The 20,215-nt window shown below is 36.8% G+C and overlaps 1 protein-coding gene across 4 annotated transcripts in view; it reads left to right on the top strand.

The window, feature by feature from the left end:
- LOC118277330 (nucleolar protein 4) overlaps nucleotides 1-20,215 on the top strand; it is a 151,135-nt gene continuing 130,920 nt past the window's right edge. For 3 of the 4 annotated variants that reach the window (XM_035596080.2, XM_050696441.1, XM_050696442.1), the window contains exon 1: nucleotides 1-1,305. In XM_035596080.2, coding sequence (XP_035451973.2) covers nucleotides 787-1,305 — 519 coding nt within the window. In that variant the 5' untranslated portion in view covers nucleotides 1-786. The remainder of the gene's footprint in view (nucleotides 1,306-20,215) is intronic. The other variant, XM_050696443.1, reaches the window with a different exon arrangement.

The raw sequence follows: 20,215 nt of genomic DNA on the forward strand, positions 1-20,215 counted from the left end.
GATTGTTTTGCGGGCAATTAGCGTCGGCCCGTTCGTCCCGCACGTGCCGCTCCCGGCGCCCGGCCCGCGCCGTCAGTACTCCGCGCGCGCTGTCCGCGAGCGGCCGCCACATTGGCTCTGTGTCGCTCGCCTCCTCGTACGCCGCGAACTACGCACGGTACGCCCGCTTCACGGCACGCCTCCGATACTTTTTTGGTTCGCCATTTTTTTCTTTCAATACTTTTGAACGGACACCTGTTGCTACCTGATGGACTTGCAATTGTTTACCAACAAAAGTTCCAATAAGTATTTTCGGACTTTAAAATTGACTTAAACTGCACATTAAAAATTACTAAACTATTGACTTTATAAATACTCAGCTTCCTAAAGAGCTATCAACGAAAGCGAACACCGTTGTAATTAGCTATAACTAGTAAAAGGGCGAGCGACATCCTTCCGCGGTCCGATCGCCGGCGCGCCGCCCGCCGGGAAAAGTTTTCCTTTATACAAAGTCCTTATAGGTCGATGCGAACTTCGCAGTCAAAAGTTCGCGTTCGGAAAGTTATACGCACGAGTCTCGAGAACTTCTGTTCGACAACTTTACACGAAAACAATTCCCCAACTGTTTCTTGGAACGATTCAAGTTGCGTACACTCCTAATGGAAAACGAAAGAAGTATACAGACAATGTAAAGTGACATTATGAACAGTTTAAACGTCTATTTAACTGTAAACGTAGTATATCCTGAGTATTATGAGGAAAATAAACTTGTAAGTGTAAAATAGTGTTAAGTAGAACTTGTTAAATATGGCAGCAGCGATGATAAGTGACAGGGGACTTCGTAAAAAGTTAACGCAAGAAGCTATACCGGAGAAAACTCCGCGTAAGCCTTCCAAGCGTAAATCCACAGCGAGCAGCTCCAAGAGCGATAAGAAAAATGAGCAGAACAACAATAAAAGAGCAAAAGTACAGACCGGGGATCCGAAATTAGATTTGTTCTCGACATATCAGCCGTGGGTCATACAGACGTACGGAGACTTGGCCAAAACCAAGACGATAACTTTGAAGAAGTACGGTCGGATTCTCCGTACGTTGCGCGGGGAGGAATGCAACAGTTCCGATAGTTCTAAATTCCGTTTCTGGGTAAAAGCGAAGGGTTTCCATGTTGGGAAGCCGCCTGGTTACGATGCGAAACCGGCCGACGGCATCGTGTGCAGATACAGTGTGATGGACGCCGAGCGATGCGCTGTGGGCGTCGAGGGGCAGGACGTGTACACCGGCTCGCAGAATGACCCGCCGCTGTACATACCCACACCACCTGTTAAGGTAACATAGACACTATTTACATAATTATTTAGAAACTGTTTTATATTTTTATTTTAATGGTCTGATTAAGCATTTAATGCGTGTTTCGGTTTACCGTAAAGGTTTATTTTTGTTTGTTTTTAATAGTTAGAGGGTTCTTAATAAACTTTAAATCCATGCCAAGAAGAAAACTACTGTTTACTTTCTAATTTCTGTGTTTAATAAGAACAATATTTTACTAAAATAACTTATGTTAATAATACGTTAATTCATACTTACAAACAAATTGGCAATGTCTCTTTCAAACTCGTTCAAAGAAGCGTTTCTTTACTCCGCCCGGTTTGTTTGCGCGGTACGCGGTACGGCAAAACTTTCAGTCGTTTGATTCATAAACAAGAAACAGGTGATTTTCGTTTCTAATGTACCAGGAGAACATAACTCACTAAGATACTTCATCAACTTTACCGGTACTGCGGTGTTCAACAACAATGTTCAACAAATCCGATTGCTTTATTTATTTTTCAATGAACTTTGTAATAAGTTTCTAAGGTAAAAGAGATGCTGTTTTGTTTATTTATCTACGTCACCAATGAACTTGAGTCATTGACCAATCTTCATCATTCATGATCATGGCAATCCTGAAGAAGATGGAGATCATTAGATGGATGAACTTGAAGAAAAGTAGAACAAGCGAGATCAAAGAACAGGTGATCTGTGCCACCTTTGTACTAGGTTAGCATAACGTTGTAGGAGGTGTTCATTATTGTAGTTGAGTGCTGCGTGCGCAACTGAGTCACTATTGTGTAGCGCAGTTTTGCGCGGGAGTCTGACAGTGAAGTGACGCAGGCGCCACTTCCGTTTGAGCGGTGCTGTTAGATAAACTTCCAAGAGGAAAATGTTATGAATAATTTCGATAGAAGTTTTTGAAATTTTATAAACTCTTTGTGTCTTTTACTTTGCTGGTGTTTAAACACTATTGATGCTTGACATGAAATGAAGCAACCAAAATGTCTGTCTGAGAGTGCAATGTGTTATAAACTGTGTATCTAAGTGGTAAAAGTCTTTATTTGTAACCCATACTAAGTTTTGTTTCACTATTTATTAGTCAAGATGCACAACAACTTAATAATAATAAAGCCAGCATTTGTTTTTCCCGGAGCTGCAGACCACCTACCGGGGTTTAGGCTCAAAAAGCAGTAGTAGGAACGGGATGTTTTTTAGTCAGTAAGTCTGACACTCCCTCTCGCCTCGCCCAAGGCGGGAGAAGTCATTGGATGATTTCCCCCCCTTAAAGATGCATTTGTTTTTAATATCGGATCGTCGTTTGTGTAACTGCTGCCAAAGAGAATTACGCTAAACTCCTTATAAAGAGAGAGGAACTTGATGATTTCATTTTTGAAGAGGGTGATGAATCTTTCTTATTGGTAATTAGTTATGTGATTTCGACAGAAAATAATATCATTTGTTTGCTTTGTTGGGCCTGTTTAGTCTTCATTCAAAAAACTAATGAACCAGAAGCATCTCCACATAATATCCTATTTGCAACTTACTAAATTCGTCTCGATAACTGTATTCACATTAACACTGTTAATCAAGAAGCCAATCAATGGCTTATCATGGACGAAATGCGTGTACAATGGGTCTGCGATAATAGGTTACTTTCGTACAGATTCGTAATTAAAAACGATTTTGTTGTCACTTTCTTTATAAAGGACCTCAACTTGTGTCTTGACTTCTAGTCAATTATGGTATCCGAGTTTCTCTCATTACGCTTTATATTATTGATAGGATAGCATAAGTAGATCCTTGGAATCACCATAGGAAAGACGGAGGTCCTAATTGGTTTTGGGACCTTTATGACTCATATTAAGCGCCAACGCCAACCCGCATTGAGCAAGTGTGGTGATTAATGCTCAAAGCTTCTCCGTGTGAGAAGAGACCTTTGCTCAGTAGTGGCCACTTATAGGCTGTTGATGTGTGATGTGATGACTCATGTTCCCCACCTCTGCAACTTTTGTTAGTCAGAATTTGTGTGTATATTTGTTACTCAATCACGTCAAAATGGCTGACTGAATCGGAATGAAATTTGGAACAGGGAAAGATTATAGGCTGAAATAACACATAGCCATTGGCTACTGCCTTTTTAAGTGTGAATCCGTTGGCAGAAGCTAGTATTTGAATATTATACACACATCATAGATGACTTCGATATTACCTAACGGATTAATTCAAAGAAGAAACTCTAACATAACCTAAGAAGTTAGTCTACCAGCTTTAGAATGATATCATCCAGACCAGCTGCTACAGGCGTAGATCAATACAATAGGTACCTGTGAGATCAATCGTACCGCGAGACAGATTATTATGCGCTCAGAATAGGAAATTGAGGACATCGTGCTAAAAATGTGTTGCGAATAACAAGAGCTTGAAAGTTGCGGAATAAGTAGGCTTTATGGAGGTATAGGAATCTGTATTCGATTACCCAGATGGTGAAGCAAAATTATATTCGGCGTTTTTTGGAATATATTGTGAAGAACTAATAAATGTTTGATACTCATCCCTTTCCTTCTTCATATTTGATTCCAACTACACCTAATACTGATTACATTTAGGTAACAGGGTACCATCAAATCACAACAAGTACTCGTTATAAGTATAAGACGGCGCAGTTGTAGCCTGTAGCACAGTTATACGCAGCTCCTAGTTTCCCTTGCGCGCCGGGTGTTCAGACGTGCCGGGCGGGCCGCGCTCGCTCATTTATTATTAGCGGCCCAGCCTGCTGCCTCATGTTTATTAAAGAGTCAGCTATCCCGCGAGCCTGGTCTCACCTGAACTCACTGCGGCCCAGAGATCCGCTTATTATTAATATTTCGTTTGAATATCTTGTTATTACGAGTTAAAACTCAGTCTAAAACTACTCGCGTAACGCTATTAAAATTAGAGCTAAACCGAGCTAGGTATTAACTAGTTTATAAAGCGCGGTATATTTTATGAGGTTAGTTCCCTTTGTGTGTGCACAGTACACATTTTCAATGGGAAGGCAGTCTATGCAAAATCGGTGCGTTGTGGGACATTTCCCCGATACCCATGCGTGCATGACAATATGGACGCGGTGTGAAATTTTAAACAAACGTTCACATTCAATTTATATTCGCCAGGCGCTTCGGGCGCACGGTTTAGCAAAAACGTGGAGAACAATGGCTGCGGCCGCGACCACACATAGGAGGTACCGGCGATATGTGAGCGATAACAGCGATCGATTCATTTCTGCTTGTTCGACTTGATCACATGAAGCTCCTGTCACGTTATGTCGCCTTGATCATTCGTATCCAGTGAATCGATCAATTGTCGCGATTGCTGTTGACATCTTTCTATAATAAAGTCGTTCTGTGTCAACTATATTTTTCTTGTTAGATTTTTGTGATAGAAACTATGTATGTACTTGTATAAATAAACTTACCTTTTGGAAAACTAAATAATATGAACAGATGACTCATAATCAAGGCTAGAAAATGGTGCTAATAACGATCTACTTGACTGATTTGATTTGATGATTATTTCAGCCATAATCGTCCCACTGCAGGGCAAAGGCCTTCATACCCTCTTTCCATTCTTCTCTGTTTAAAAACTGGTTAACTATATAAAAACTGGCCAAGTGCGAGTCGGACTCGCCCATGAAGGGTTCCGTAGCAGCAAGTAGATGACATAATATCAAAGTTATAAAATAACTTGGTTTTGCATAGTGTTTGTATGAACGACAAAGTTATATTTGCGGTTTTTGAAAATGTTTTATTTCTTAAAAACTAATAATGATATCTCGTTCAAACCAATTTTCGTTGGTAGTTTCCATTGAAATCTACAGCATATATTTTTTTTAGATTCCTCACTCTCTTATTTTAAAAGTTAGAGGGGGGGGGACACTCATTTTTCCACTTTGGAGGCGTCTAACTTTCAAACGATTGATTTTGACTAAAAATGGTTTTAGGAACCTTAATGTCTTTTTTAAAGACCTATCCATAGACACCCATCATGGATACGTTAGCTGAAAAAAAAAATTTTTTTAATTAGTTCCATGTATGGAGTGCCCCCCTTTAATTTTTAAATTTAATATTTTTTATTTTAAATTCGAATAGCGGTTATCCAAATACATCAACCTACAAAGTTTCAACTATGTAGGCCCAACAGTTTCGGAAATAAATGGCTGTGACATACGGACGGACGGACAGACGGACAGACAGACAGACAGACATGACGAATCTATAAGGGTTCCGTTTTTTGCCATTTGGCTACGGAACCCTAAAAATCGTGTACGAGTAAAAATCATCACTTCCCAAAAGTAGTAGCTAGGCGACATACAACTTTAAGGGCATATAATATCAATAGATAACTCTTCGATTGTTCATTCTGTAAAGAATTAATCCAGACTCAGACGGGGCGGACAGACAAAACAATCCCTAATAACGAAATCAAAAAGTTTTTAAGAATAAAATTTGTAAATGGGCGCGCCATGTTGGCAACATTAATAAAACAAAGCTGTGGTATAATTCATCAGGCAATCGGGGGCCTGACGCACTTGATTAAAATGAATGCTGAACCAACCCTGAACCAACCTCGTTTTTACCTGCGCGGAATTAAACGCCTATTAGTAAGCTGGAATGGCGACCTTTTAAATTCCTATAATTTATTGCTTTCCTAATCCTTTTGCTAATAAGATTAAGATTATGTCTCCTATATTTTTCGCTGAGGATTTTTTTGCAAAATATCTCGGTCATATTTTTCATTACAAAAAATCACTGCTTCTCTGGCGTAGAGTCGACAAAAAAATGTAAATAAAAAAAAATATACGTCGAGCAATAGGGTTGTCGATGTTGGGCCAGAGTCGTCGTGGTGTGCAGCAATTAAATTAGTCCGCATCATCACACCGACGCGGCCGGGGTTAGCTGAGCATATGCTGCGAATCGCTTACCTTTGCAACGTGGAAAAAAGGTTGGATGAGCCAAGGATGGCTTGCTGACGGATTAGTGTTTGGACGTATGTGTATCCGAGTGTAACATCGTATTTATAGCACATCAACTCTTTTTTAGAAGTGGCTTTTATACAATGTAGATTACTGCATAAGACTAAACTATTAGAGAAAAATGAGGCAACCAATTGCAACTTTTCCGAGCAATATAATTTGACATGACTACTTTTTAAGTATTTCTGACTATCCAGGAGCCAAAGGGTCATTTGTGCTACACTGCACTGGCTGGGCTAGTGGGAATAATGCACGGAACAGGAACACCAAAAAGTATAGTCGAGGGAAATTCAAATCAGGAACAATCGCTACTCGTCTCCTCTCACTGAAATGCATCTGTATCATTACACTCTTCTAAATCTATGTTGCCTTAGTACATTCAGCGCCTAGTTTGTAGTCACTGTCACTTTCAACATAGATCAAACAACTATCACGAAAATTAACAGAAGCAACATTTCGCCATGAAAGATAGAGATGGAAGATTTGTAAGAGTGAGACAACTATGCTTTTCACAGCTGCGCTTAACTATTCAGCTGTGGAAGGTTGTAACTACCATGTGAAGTGTCATCCTTACGTAGACGCTGCCCGAGGGAGTACTCTTCGTATGAAACAAAACATTTTGCAAAATAAACAAAAACAGAAACAGGAGTAACTAGGAAAATGTCGTCAGATGGGGACAACAATGACTTTAGTTGACTAAAAGTTGTGGACAAACTGACCAACTAGTTTGGAAGTGATCATCGCGCAAGATGGCGGATGCACATGACGCCGCAATTTACGTGATAATTGGCGGCAACAGTGTGTGTTTAAAGTTTGGAGTTTATTTAAAATAACATAATGTTGAAAGTTGTTTGTTTGTGGAGCGGTGAGGTTCAGTGCAGTTAGATTATGCAGGGGTTTCAAACTGATCCTACCAATTATATTTGCACGTACCTAAGTCTTTACGGTGAAAGATAAGTAGTATAGGTTTGGAAAGTTAAACAAAACAACCAATTATTAGGACAGTTAGTTTCAATTTGTCAAAAAGGCAAATCTAGTATGAAAACCGTACAATACAAACCACATAAATAATTTTTTTTTTATTCCTTATTACAAACTAGTCTAAATTATTCTTCAACCGATATTCCAAAACTATTTCATTGTGTGTTGTGCCTCTGCTACGCGTAGAGCGTAGACACAGCTACAGCGTAGTAGCGTAGCGCTCGCATTCTGGGCTACGGGCTACGAACTTTTTCGTCGTAGTATTTTTGTGATCTTGCCGTACTCAGTACTATTTATATAGATTCAACAAGCAAATTCTCTGCAGATAACTTGGTTTGATTAATTTGACCATAAATTTTCGTAATAAACTTAGCTACCAAATAACAGTATGTGATCATCGGGTTAGTATCAGAATTTAATACACAGATTGGGTAACTTTTAAAGTTTTAACTATGAGAGAGAGTGTCAGACTTACTAAAAACCAACCCGTTTCTATTCTTGCTTTTCGAGCTTCGGTAACCCGCTAGGTGTACTATCTCCTCAGTTCCGAGTCGGGCATCCAGCCCTTTTGGACGCCCTCTGTGAAAGCCCTCTCAGATTTGAGGCGCGCGTGGAACGCAACGCGCGGTACGTATAGGTCTGGTTCTGGTCGGACGGCGATCTACCCTTGCCCGGACTTACATGGAATCTAAAGAAGTAAGCTGCAGTCTCTTATTACGTTGCATGGCGCTCTGTAGTCTTTCTACAAATATGAACATGAACGGTTAGCTTAGACACCACTCGAAACATTGCTGTAACGTAAAATAAACTAGTAATAGGTCCTCCGGTCACCGGTCGAGTACTGTGACTGTATAATTCTGAGTTCCCGACCCGAGCCATTGTAAAAATTACGCTATAAATCGGGCCGGGCTTGCCGTCGACGGGCCCGGTGCGACTTGCCTCATAAATTATACACAGGGCTGGCCCAGTCCACGACGCTAGGTTTTGTCCCAAATCCTGGTATCGCGATTTTTTTGTCGTTCGTTTTTGTTACGGTAATGCTAACGTTTTCGCGTAACTGGATTTTGTGGTAGATTTTTAATTCCGTTTTTTTGGTGGGTTGTGCATTTATGAAACAAAATTATAATTATTTGAAACGTGTTTTCTTTATTATAGTTTTTTTAAACGGAGCAATCGGGTCACTAGTCATGCAGTCAACGGTCAGTTACTAATATATCTGATTTGACTAAAACAAACTTTACGAGACTTAAAACACTGAAATCAAATCTTGTTCGTATTTACCGGGTATACTGCTACCATTTTAAGTCGGAAGGAACTAGGGAATATATACATTCTCAGTACATTATGTATTGATAGGTCGTCGTCGCAACAACCCTGCGGCAAGGCGCGAGGCGGGAGTACTCAAAGGCGCGCCGAAATACAGATAGCAAGCGATATCGTTCTACACACCGACTGTACATCAAGCTATCCAATACCAGTATAAATTGACCTTCGGATGTGCGGCAGGATCATATAAAGCAATACCACGATAAACTGGTTTTTTATAGCTTTGCTTGAAGCCGTGTGTACCTACGTGTTAAGTTCAACTGGGTAGGCAGGGCAAGGCCTCAGGCTTGTTAGAGAGTACATGTATTGTAAGAAATAAAAAAAATAGCTACATAGTACTTTTGAAAGTTCAGTCACAGGATCGCAGGAGATTTGAGGAGGTCGTTTTCAGTTCTAATTTGTTGTCGACTTCTCACTAATAGGGTAGATGACTAATTTTTATTTCAATGTCCGTCTTGTAGATTATTTTAAAATATTAGACACGTATTTTTAATTTTCTTACGGCAACAAATATTTGCGAAGATATATCGATTTGAAATATCGCGTGACGTCACTTTAGAGTACGTTTTATACTAAAAAGTGACGCAGTTAGCTCCCACTCCTAAACTTTGATTTGTTTTATCTAAGTATTGTTATCTTATATGACAAAATAAAAAAATACGTGTCTAATATTTTTTCATTACCTAACTGACGGACTAATTAGATTTTTAAATTTCATACCCCGTCATCATCCCTATTATGAGCTAACCATGGAGCTAACCAGCTAATTTATTGTTATGTATTGTTATTGTTTAAAAATCGAATTTGATATTCGTTGAATACGGTAATCTATACTTTAGTAAGGAGAACATTGAGATGAACAGTTGTTCAGGCAACCACTGCACAGAAAAACATTTGCCTCCTTTGCACCGAGCGCCTTAAACGTTACTTACAATATCATAATACATATATCAAAATTGTCAACGAACATTGTCTAGCCACAAAACATCTTTCAACCTTCTGAGTCCCTAGTCCACAAATAAACACAGTGAATCATTAACAGGCCCATCTATTTCTATTAATGATTCAGTCATTTCTGAATTTAATAGTTTCAGCCTACGGGAGACGGGACGCCGGTAGACGGAGGTCGATTGAAATCCTAGTATTAAATTATAATCCTTACTATTATTAAAGGGTAATTGTATTTGTCGGGTTACTTGCTTCGTTAGACTGTGGTTCCAAGGAAGCAGCTTTATAATTCGACTAGGATTCGATTCTTGGATATAAAGATATAAAAGCTATGTATGTGTAAGTATTTCTGTTGTCTGCGTTTTTAATTATTTAGCTATAATCCTTGTATGCTTGTGCGATTTGCATCACAAATCAAGCTGAGAAGTTAAGCTACATTTAACGTACGGAAACCAAAATGAGCCACTTATTGCTAGTTGTTGGAAGTGCGGACTGCCTAGCGAGTTACCGGGGCTTCGGCTCGAAAAGCAGGAGTAGGAACGAGGTGGTTTTTAGTCAGTAAGAGTCTGACATTCTTTCGTCTCGTTTGAGGCGGGAGAATTGGATTGGATGAGTTTTCCTCATGAAAAAAAATCTAGTTTTTAGGCATATTTCAGATTATCAAATACTTACCTAATATCTATTGATTGGTGTTAATAAAATTGGAGCTTTCAAACTTTAACTTGATTTCTTAACCTTCAAAAGACTCCCATTGTCCAGACTGCAATCAGACAGATGGTCACATACAGAAATAACCTGGATAACTGAATGCCACAGGATGCACACTGCACACCCGCGAACACGCGCCAAGCAAAAAGTTAAAAGCAAAAAATAGTTTCAACTCATAAACTCATAATGCAGACTTTAATGTGACTTATTCGTGTTTGCTTTTAGTACTACATAGCCTTACATAAGTCGTATTCCGACTACATAATCCCTGTATTTAACTTTACCAACTTTTTTTAGCTTTTTCGACGGATTTTTATACTGCTATGTATGGCAAATCCCGCCCACGGTGTTCCGGGATTAAAATTATTCTGTTAATTGATGTATTAGATCTTTTTTTTTGACAAGGTCGCCTTAGTTACATAACCACTGCAACTCTTTTAAGTCAGGATTTGTAACAGAGACTAATGAAAATATTGAAACGTTGATGTGAACGGGACATAACAACTGTCTTGGATACGGTATCCAATTGGAGGACAAGAAAACTTCCTTTGGCTTTTCAAATCAAATCACTTTAATGCATCCATAGTGTGCAGTGTAGTCGAAAATTTTTAATGCAGTAATATTTATGTTCCAACGATGGGCCCTATTGGGTACCGCAAAAATACTTAATCTTTTCACCGTCCTTTGTCGATTTGCTAATTCTATTTAAGAATAATAAGTGTGAAGGTACATGACACATACATAATGGTTGGTTGCACATAAAATAATGCTAGGTATGGTACTTAACCCAATTTTGTTTTATTTTCTCCAGGTAAATAATTTTTTACACTTTTTTTTTGTCTGTATTTCAGCATATATTACCAGGTCACCATAATCATGTTAGAGGTTCTAGTCCCGACTCCCGTGCAGTATATTTTTTATTTTTATTAGACTAGTCAGACACTATCCGTGATGAATGTTATGTGGATGCTCGTAAAGTGAAACTATCGGGACCAACTGCTTTCTCTGAAAATAGCGAATTTAGGAAATGTGCATTACGGTTTTTACCTATTTCCTTAATTAAAATTTTATTTACCTAATTCAGTACGATTATTTATTTATGAAATCTTGTATAGAATTCTATCCAAAAGTCTTCAAAGAGTGGTCCTACCCTGACATTGCGACTGGTCCTCTAATTTAAGTCCACGCAGCGACCAGGAAAGGGCTGTGTTTCGAGTCTCTCTGAAGGATCGAATCCAGAACAAAGTGATACGACAAAGAACAAAAGTCGGCAACTTAGCCGAAAGGATTAGCAAGCTGAAATGGCAGTGGGACCGCGACCGGTCGTATTTGTCAGATAACCGTTGGGATAGTTGTACTCGAGTGTAGACTATGAAAAAGTAAGGTTTTTTTTTTTTACCCGATGGTCAACAATCGTCGCCGCCCATGGACACCCGAAACACCAGAGGCTTTACAAGTGCGTTGCCGGCCTTTTGGGGGTTAGGAATTTAGGGGTTGTTGGGGAATCAGGGATTGGGAAGATTGGGAAGGAGAGTAATTGGGCCTCTGGTAACCTCACTCAGACAACAAAACGAAACGCAAGTGTTGTTTTACGTCGGTTTTCTGTGAGGCCGTGGTATCACTCCGGTTGAGCCGGCCCATTTGGGCCAAAGCATGGCTGTTCCGCACTAATATACTAATGTAGGATAGGACACCCTCCAACAAGGTGAAGTGATAGTATCCGTCATGGCAGTAGTTGGATGCATAGGGAGAGATATACTTTTGAAAAGACCACTGTTATGTCCTGAAACGGGATGAAAGATTATGAATCTTTGATTCATTTTTTCTGACTTGCCATAAATTTTTAATACATCGCCGTCGCATCGTTCTAATTTCGTCCTCAACGATTAATTATGTGTAAATTCCTGTGTGCGATAAATTGTTGCACTGTTCTGCAACTGCACTATCGTCCCATCGACATTATCGCAACTGTACTTATCCTTTTATTGCTACAGCACTGATTTTATCTTCAGTCCTATCTACGCCTATAAATAGGGTTGCAACTTGAAGATTTGATTTAATCGGTATCATGAATTGCAATCAAACTTTATTTCTTTTCTTAGTTTTTTTTCGTTCTTCAAAATGGTCGTAGGAATCGCAACGCAAGTAAACATAATATGAAAAAGTAGAAAATTGTGGCCTTTCGGGTTTTTTTACAATGTATTTCACTTCTGTAGCTACGAGTCTGTTTGTATGGAGATGAACAGTTATGTTATTATTACTCGACTGCGACACGTAAAGAGGGTTATGTATTTTTTATGTTCTCTATCATACACATACACATGTACGTAATATAACATTATAAGGTGTAAAAGAAACGTATGGCCCATATTTAAATGAGCGTTTATTTCATTTAAACACCGAACAAACAGATATCGTGGAAATATCCTTTTAATTATTCAAACGGCAACTCCATGATAATTCATTCAGTTCTCTATCAGCGTCCCGCACGCAACAGTCGCACGACATATTTTTACCTCCTTTTTGTTCCGGAAAATGCAAAAAGGACACGCATGACGCATGGACGCGCGACAAAAAGTTGCGGCGCATTCGCATTGCGGGCGTACGTCTGGCGGCAGAGTACCAGGATCGCAGCGGCGCGAGGAGATAAGTAATTCTGTGCTCGGTCGGGGGCCGGGCGGGCGGTCGGGGGAGGGGGTAAATGCCCGCGCGGCGGCGGCGGGTAATTGGTTCGCGCCGCCCGAGGCGAGCCCGTAGTATCGCGCTTTAGCGACGGGCGCCCTCCGGTGTCGGGCGCGCATTATATGCCGGTAGAGTCGAATTACGTGTACATTTTTTTGCTTGTTTTGTTTTACTTTATTTTTGTGAGCCGGTTCAGGTTGTAGGATATTTAAATTAGGATAAATTGTTGTATAAAAATTATTCTATGTGTCTAATGTTAAATATAAATACTTTATTTTATATTGTATAAATATGGAGTTTGACTCTCAAACTATTTTAACACAAATTTACATTTTACATTGTACCTTTGGGGCCTGTAACTGTAACACAGACAATTAAAGACATGGACTATAACGAGGTATTTTATGACATGATAATATAGAAACTTACACAATTACTTGCTAGCCACAGAAACGTGATATAATACTGCTCTACATTAAACACATCAAATACACCGTCAAGAAAATAAATATTCTGGTAACAAGTTGTCGACTCCACGCCACTCCGGGCGGCTGTTTGTCATGCTACCGCGGAGTTATAGCTATGTCATGTGGCCACCGGCGCGCCACTTTATACATCCGACCGACGGCGCTACCGCCCGCCACGAGCGAGCACACCTCCTGCCAACACATGTATACCTAGTACTCCGCCGATCGAGTGCTATGTCGGCACCTACTCTCTCTACTGAAAAGTTAACGTTTTGCGCCAAAGTTCCCTTTATTACACTGTAAGAGGTTCTCACGTCGTATATTTTATTACCATTGAGATATAACTTGAATATTGAGCGAGATTGACGTAAATGTGAATCAAAGTTAAGATTTCCTTCTTCCTAACAAAGATTCAGACGATCAGATTTTTGAAAACAGTTATTGGAAAATGATGAAATCTGTGTAGAAAGAGAATAAGGACTATGTATGACTAAAAAAAGCAGATACGTGTCTACTAAATATTATTAGATCAACAATTCGCAGGAATTAACCCTATATTGGCTGCACGGGACGAAACGACAGAGAAAGGGGGAAATGGAAACAGTATCTTAAGTAGTTCGGAAAAGTTTTCGACTCGGATCCGGCTGAGTGAAGTTGAATCTTGCAGCTAATCTTAAACACGCTTGTACGATAATCTGGGCTTTAAACACGGTACCAGGAGATAAGAAAAGCTGATTGATATTATAAAACGATATCTTTTCAACTTATTTTTTAACAAACCGCGTTAAATTAAGTGTAACGTTTAAAAAGTTACACAAAGTAAAAGAAAGTTTTTTTTTATGAAGAGTTTGTGTATTTCTGGGTTGTTTGGCTTTTATAAAGACGCGGAACTCGGAAGTCCATTTAAGAAATAAAAGTTTTCTAAATTAAAATTTTCGATAACAATAAGGTGTGTTGTGTACTATGTGCTCATGAAGTTTGTAACTTTTATTTCTAATAACTCATAGGAAAAATGCTCCATTTTGTTTTACTAAAACTTTGCCCCACTTTAGGATTTTCTCCTGTGTCTTGGGTGCGTTTACAAACATACAAGTTGACATACACATGACACACAGAGTTGCTCCGTGCGGGAATCGAACTCGCTACACGTTGTATGGTAGCCAGTTGCCTGGACACCGCGCCGATGACGGTGTAGTCAATTTTATAAATATTAGATTAAAAATATTAGACCTACAGTGTTGAAATTAAGCAGAAAGGCTCAGTACTTGTATTTCTCATTAGGATAATAATGAATCTCGTGTAAAGCGGAGGAAACGACCAGCCCTCACATGAAAGAGGACGAATGCACTCGCCGACGGATTTATTGTTTCCAGTATTCCTCTAATATTTTCTGCATACTACATCTACCTACTTTGAAGTGATGGTTTCCTGGTGTCTACTATGTAATATTACGAATTAGTAGATCTTGCTGTTTATGTCGAAATACTAAACCAGTCGAGCATTTATAAGGCGATTTTTTTGCCAACACTTGAAAGCAGAAAATCTAAATTGCGAACCATTGACATTGTTCAGTATTCTTGCTTTTCAAAAATTTCAACTAACTAATACTTCCCTCAATGTATCGGGAATCTCAAAAAAAACCATTATATTTAACGAATCACTCAATATTCATCAACCTATGTAAAAAAGAAAACAGTATGCAGTATTTGTATGATATAGTGTACGAAATATAAAACTTTACTTACCAAAAGGCCAAAATTCGATCAATATCCATAAACATAACCGATACCAAGCACGTGCAAGTCTCAGAATTCCGCAGGACTTAAACCTAAGCCCTTGAAAATATCGGAACGTCATCCCAAAGATTTCCGGGTGGGCTCTTGTGAGGGCCACACTCCTAGCACTCCTACGCACTCTCAACCCGTACTTCAACGGCCGTGGTGACAAAAGACACAAGTTTATCCATTCAGCGAACGAATTTTTCGATTTAAAACAGAACAGCTTATAAAAACCTTCCACGGCATAATTGAAAATTTTGAGTAGAAGCGCGACAATCGCCGTCGCGCAATGCTGCGTTTTAATATGAACTTCTAACATAACTTGAAACTAGTCGAGTTCCTCGTCAAACAGTTACGTGAGTAAGCCGATAACAATAATGAATTGAAAATTATTTTTGAATAGTTTAATATATCATTAAGAAGTTTGATGATCAAATTAACAGTCAATTACCAATAAGTAGAGTCGCTGTGCCCTCCAGGACACTAGCTATAATCTCGCTATAGTCGGAAGATCCTCCTTTTGTTCTAACATATGGAACATGACATTCTGTTTCCTAGAAGCCAGACTGAAAATTTTAGGGTTCATTGTCACCTGTCAAAGGATTTATAAACTAAATAGGACTTTGCTCGACACTCGATCGATGTCGAGACGCCTGGCTTGGAACTACTTGGAAGTCAAACAGTTCATACACCATCGTCAGATCCCTTATACCCATCTTGAATTACACTATAAAGTACAAGAGCCACTAGTAGCATAAACATAAACAATATTATGGAGCAGTAAATCAGAACATTATGGTGTACAGCGCCTTAGTTTTTAATACTGCCATCAAAGGTGAAGTTACTGCTCAAATCGAGAGGAAGAATAAAGAGTTTTACTGTTTTGGGTTTAGTCTGGAGTGAGTGGCTTTTTGTACCCCGTGTTGGCGGTCCGATAGTTTGGAATGAATTTTGGAATTTTTGGTCGTGTTGAGATGGTTACAAATGTACTTTCATAATTTTGATTCTATATTGTATAGGTATGATGTCAAAATAACGTAGAAATGAATCTGTTTTAGTTTTTTTACTGAAGTGACTTTTCCCGAAAATGTGTAAACTTAAAGTTTTAGTGAAATGATTATTTTCAGGATTATTATATCTTCATCTCATAGATCGCGTATAAAACTAGGTATTTTGATAAGGTTTCAAACTTTCAAGATCGAAAAGTAAGTTTTTCTCGAAAAATATCGAGATCCTAATTATAATTCTTAGGGACGTCCCTTCTCGGTCATTAGTCGCCGCCCTGCTCGCACGGGTTTGGCGCGGTAATGCGTTGCCAGTAGGGCTGTCAAAGTGCCAACACATTATTTATTTATTATACATTTTCCACTTTATTTCGGTATCTGATTTTTTTTAGAATTCATTTTATAAACTAAGAACCTATCATCAATAAAACAAACTATCTATACATATAATAAAATCGTAGAAAAGTGCTGTCTGTACATTGAAAATAAAAATAAAAAAAATAGCAGGGGTTATTGTTATGTCGATGTCGAACCCAAAAATGTAATTAACTTTTTTTTTGTCTGTTTGTCTGTTTGTCTGTTTGTCTGTTTGTCTGTTTGTCTGTTTGTCTGTTCGTCTGTGCGCGCTAATCTCAGAAACGGCTGATCCGAGTTGGATGCGGTTTTCACGAATATATTGTGGGATGCTTAAATTTACATTTAGTGTTTGTTTCATGTCAATCGGTTCATAAATAAAAAAGTTATGTCAAATTAAAGAATCACGTCGAACATTCTATGCTTATACCATTAATCTCCGCAACTATTTGACGGATTTGGTTGAAATTTGGTGCAGATATAGTTTAGAACCTTAGAAAGGACATAGATATATTTTTATTTCAAAAATCAAAAAATAAAATAAAAATAAAATAAAAATAAAATAAAAATAAAATAAAAATAAAATAAAAATAAAATAAAAATAAAATAAAATAAAAATAAAATAAAAATAAAATAAAAATAAAATAAAAATAAAATAAAAATAAAATAAAAATAAAATAAAAATAAAATAAAAATAAAATAAAAATAAAATAAAAATAAAATAAAAATAAAATAAAAATAAAATAAAAATAAAATAAAAATAAAATAAAAATAAAAATAAAATAAAAATAAAAATAAAATAAAAATAAAAATAAAATAAAATAAAATAAAAATAAAATATAAAAATAAAATAAAAATAAAAATAAAATAAAAATAAAATAAAAATAAAATGAAAATAAAATAAAAATAAAATAAAAATAAAATAAAAATAAAATAAAAATAAAAATAAAAATAAAATAAAAATAAAATAAAAATAAAATAAAAATAAAAATAAAATTAAAATAAAATTAAAATAAAATTAAAATAAAATTAAAATAAAATAAAATAAAAATAAAATAAAATTAAAATAAAATTAAAATAAAAATAAAATAAAAATAAACGAAAAAATAAAAACAAAATAAAAATAAAAATAAAATAAAAATAAAATAAAAATAAAAAAAAAATAAAAATAAAATAAAAATAAAATAAAAATAAAAAAAAATAAAATAAAAAATAAATTTATTCCGGACATACAGCGCCATCTATTGTTCAATTTCGTACTTATAGTACGGAATTGAACAATGTCGGGCTGTTCCTATACTCCGTAGATAGATGGCGTTGATCGCGCAATGGTGTAATTACAATTGTTCAGTTCATGTTATTGTTTTAATTCATTGGAAATTTGTTTTTACAAAATAGTAAAAAGCAATGAAAAATATAACATAATACAACTTTTAGTACAAAGAAAACGCTCTAACGGAGTATAGATAGTTCTATGTCGATCGTTACACGACTTCGGTTCATGTTATTGTTTTAATTCATCGAAAAAAGTTAACAAATAGTAAAAAGGTATGAAAAAAATTATATCAATATAATTAAACTTTTAGTACAAAGAAAATGCCCGAACGGAGTATAAATAAATAATCCAAGTTGTCTTTATCCTCGATAGATGGCGTTGGGATCCAAAAAGATTGCGCTATGGTTTTGTTACAATTATTTGGTTGGGTATCGGCCGAGCGCTTCGGTACTATTGTATAGAAAATGTGTATTATCAGTCGTATGATTATTTGTCTGTAGTGGTCCTGCTGTTTCGTATATTCTAAATTGGTTTCGTTGTATTTGTCAATTAATAAGTTTATTTGTTGGGTTTTCCTGGTTTTCTGGTTAAACTTTTTAACGTAGGTTTAGTTTGATATCGATTATTAGTAGTTACTGTAGTTAGTTTTTTTAATAAAATTGTAAGTCTAATTTATAAATAAATTAGATTAGATTTAAGTCGTTTCTTTTAAATTATTTAGTTTAAGCTTGGTTATTATAGCATAAAGGATAGGTTCTAATATAATTTCTTTTTTAATTGTTATAAATTCGTAATTCGTAGCTTTCTTTAGTTTTAAGTTAGTTTTCATCTTAAGTTCGGAAAGATTATAATATTTCTTTAGTTAAAGTCCGTTTTTAAACTATTTTTTCAATGCCCTAAGTGAGTATACATCTATTAAAATCAAACGCAGAGCTCATTATGTTGATTTTTGAAGAGTTCCCTGGAATATCTTCCACATCTCATTTTTGAAAAGATCCCGCGAGATCGGGATCTCATCATCATCATCATCATCATCATTATCATCAGCCTATAGCTATGGGAACTATGTGGTTAAAACCAAAAATTTGCCGGAAGTCACTATTCCACGCGAACGAAGTCGCGGGCAAAAGCTAGTCATAAAATAAGTATTGACACATAATACACATATTATAACATTTTATTTTACTACCAGGAGCCCATATTCTTGAGCTAGTCTTTGAAAACTAAGACTAACTCATTTTTTAGGTACGTCAAAATTAATATAGAATTTAAGGCAGTATTTTCTTTCTTTGCATGGACAGTTTAATAGTTGTTTACAAACAAATATTTCAATTAATAGCTTCAAGCGACTATTTATAAGGTTACATGAATTCCTGCCAACTACGTAACGCGTTGCTAAACCAAATCATTCGTCATTGCAAGTGGGGCGTTTAATCAATCTTGTTCATGCTGCATCTAACCTAACCTATTAATCAACACACGTATATGTACTAGTTGTATATTTGCCTTAGTCACATTCATAAAGTATTTCTACATTGCTATACATACATACGTATAAAAAATATGCTCTAAGCATTAATTTTAAACTTAGTGTTCGCATTTTTTCTAAATAAATTGTGTAGCGCTACTAAAAATGTATGACGTCACAGTTGAGTATTCGTAGATGGTTAATGTAATTACTATAAAAGTAGGTTTTAGTTAATCATCCCAATGGTTTTCGCGACAATAAATAAGCATAAATAACGCGACGCTAATAAATCATCTTCTAATCAATTTTGGGCCTTTCCAAAACATATTAAAGAAAAGGTGAAACAAAGTGCAAAAACTAGTCGAAGAAAATACTTTAGTCGCAAATATAAATAAATTGTGTGAAAGTGGCAACCCTTCGGGAGCGCTCGGGCGCTGTCGGGAGCGGTCGTGGCCGCGCGACGGGGCGCATAAAATACGCCGCGCGATGTCGTCGGCTACACTACACGATGTGTCACGGATACACGACCCGGCTAGTGATGTGGCCAAATATTCAAAGTATCGATATCGATATAACTGTTTTTTGGGTTTTTGTGTTCGATTTTTTTTTGGTTTCGTGTTGTTGTAAGTAAATGTTGAGTAACTAAAATATAATAAAGTAGTGATTACGGTACTAGTAAATATTTATTAAACTTTATAACTAAAGCTTTGTTTAACGAAACAATGAAATACATAAAACATCAATCAAACGTGCAGCATTTTTCTTCTATAATTTATACATAAAAATCTCATCTCTTATAACGAAATGAAACTAATTTTAATATCGATAAGAATATAATATAATTTTGAAGCACTAGAGACGTGGTGCCCTCGCATGCAATCAGTCGGGGCGAGCCGCGGCGACGCCACTCAGCGCGCCTCGT

This window comes from Spodoptera frugiperda, chromosome 10, assembly GCF_023101765.2.
Source record: "Spodoptera frugiperda isolate SF20-4 chromosome 10, AGI-APGP_CSIRO_Sfru_2.0, whole genome shotgun sequence".
NCBI classification, from domain to species: Eukaryota; Metazoa; Arthropoda; class Insecta; order Lepidoptera; family Noctuidae; genus Spodoptera; species Spodoptera frugiperda.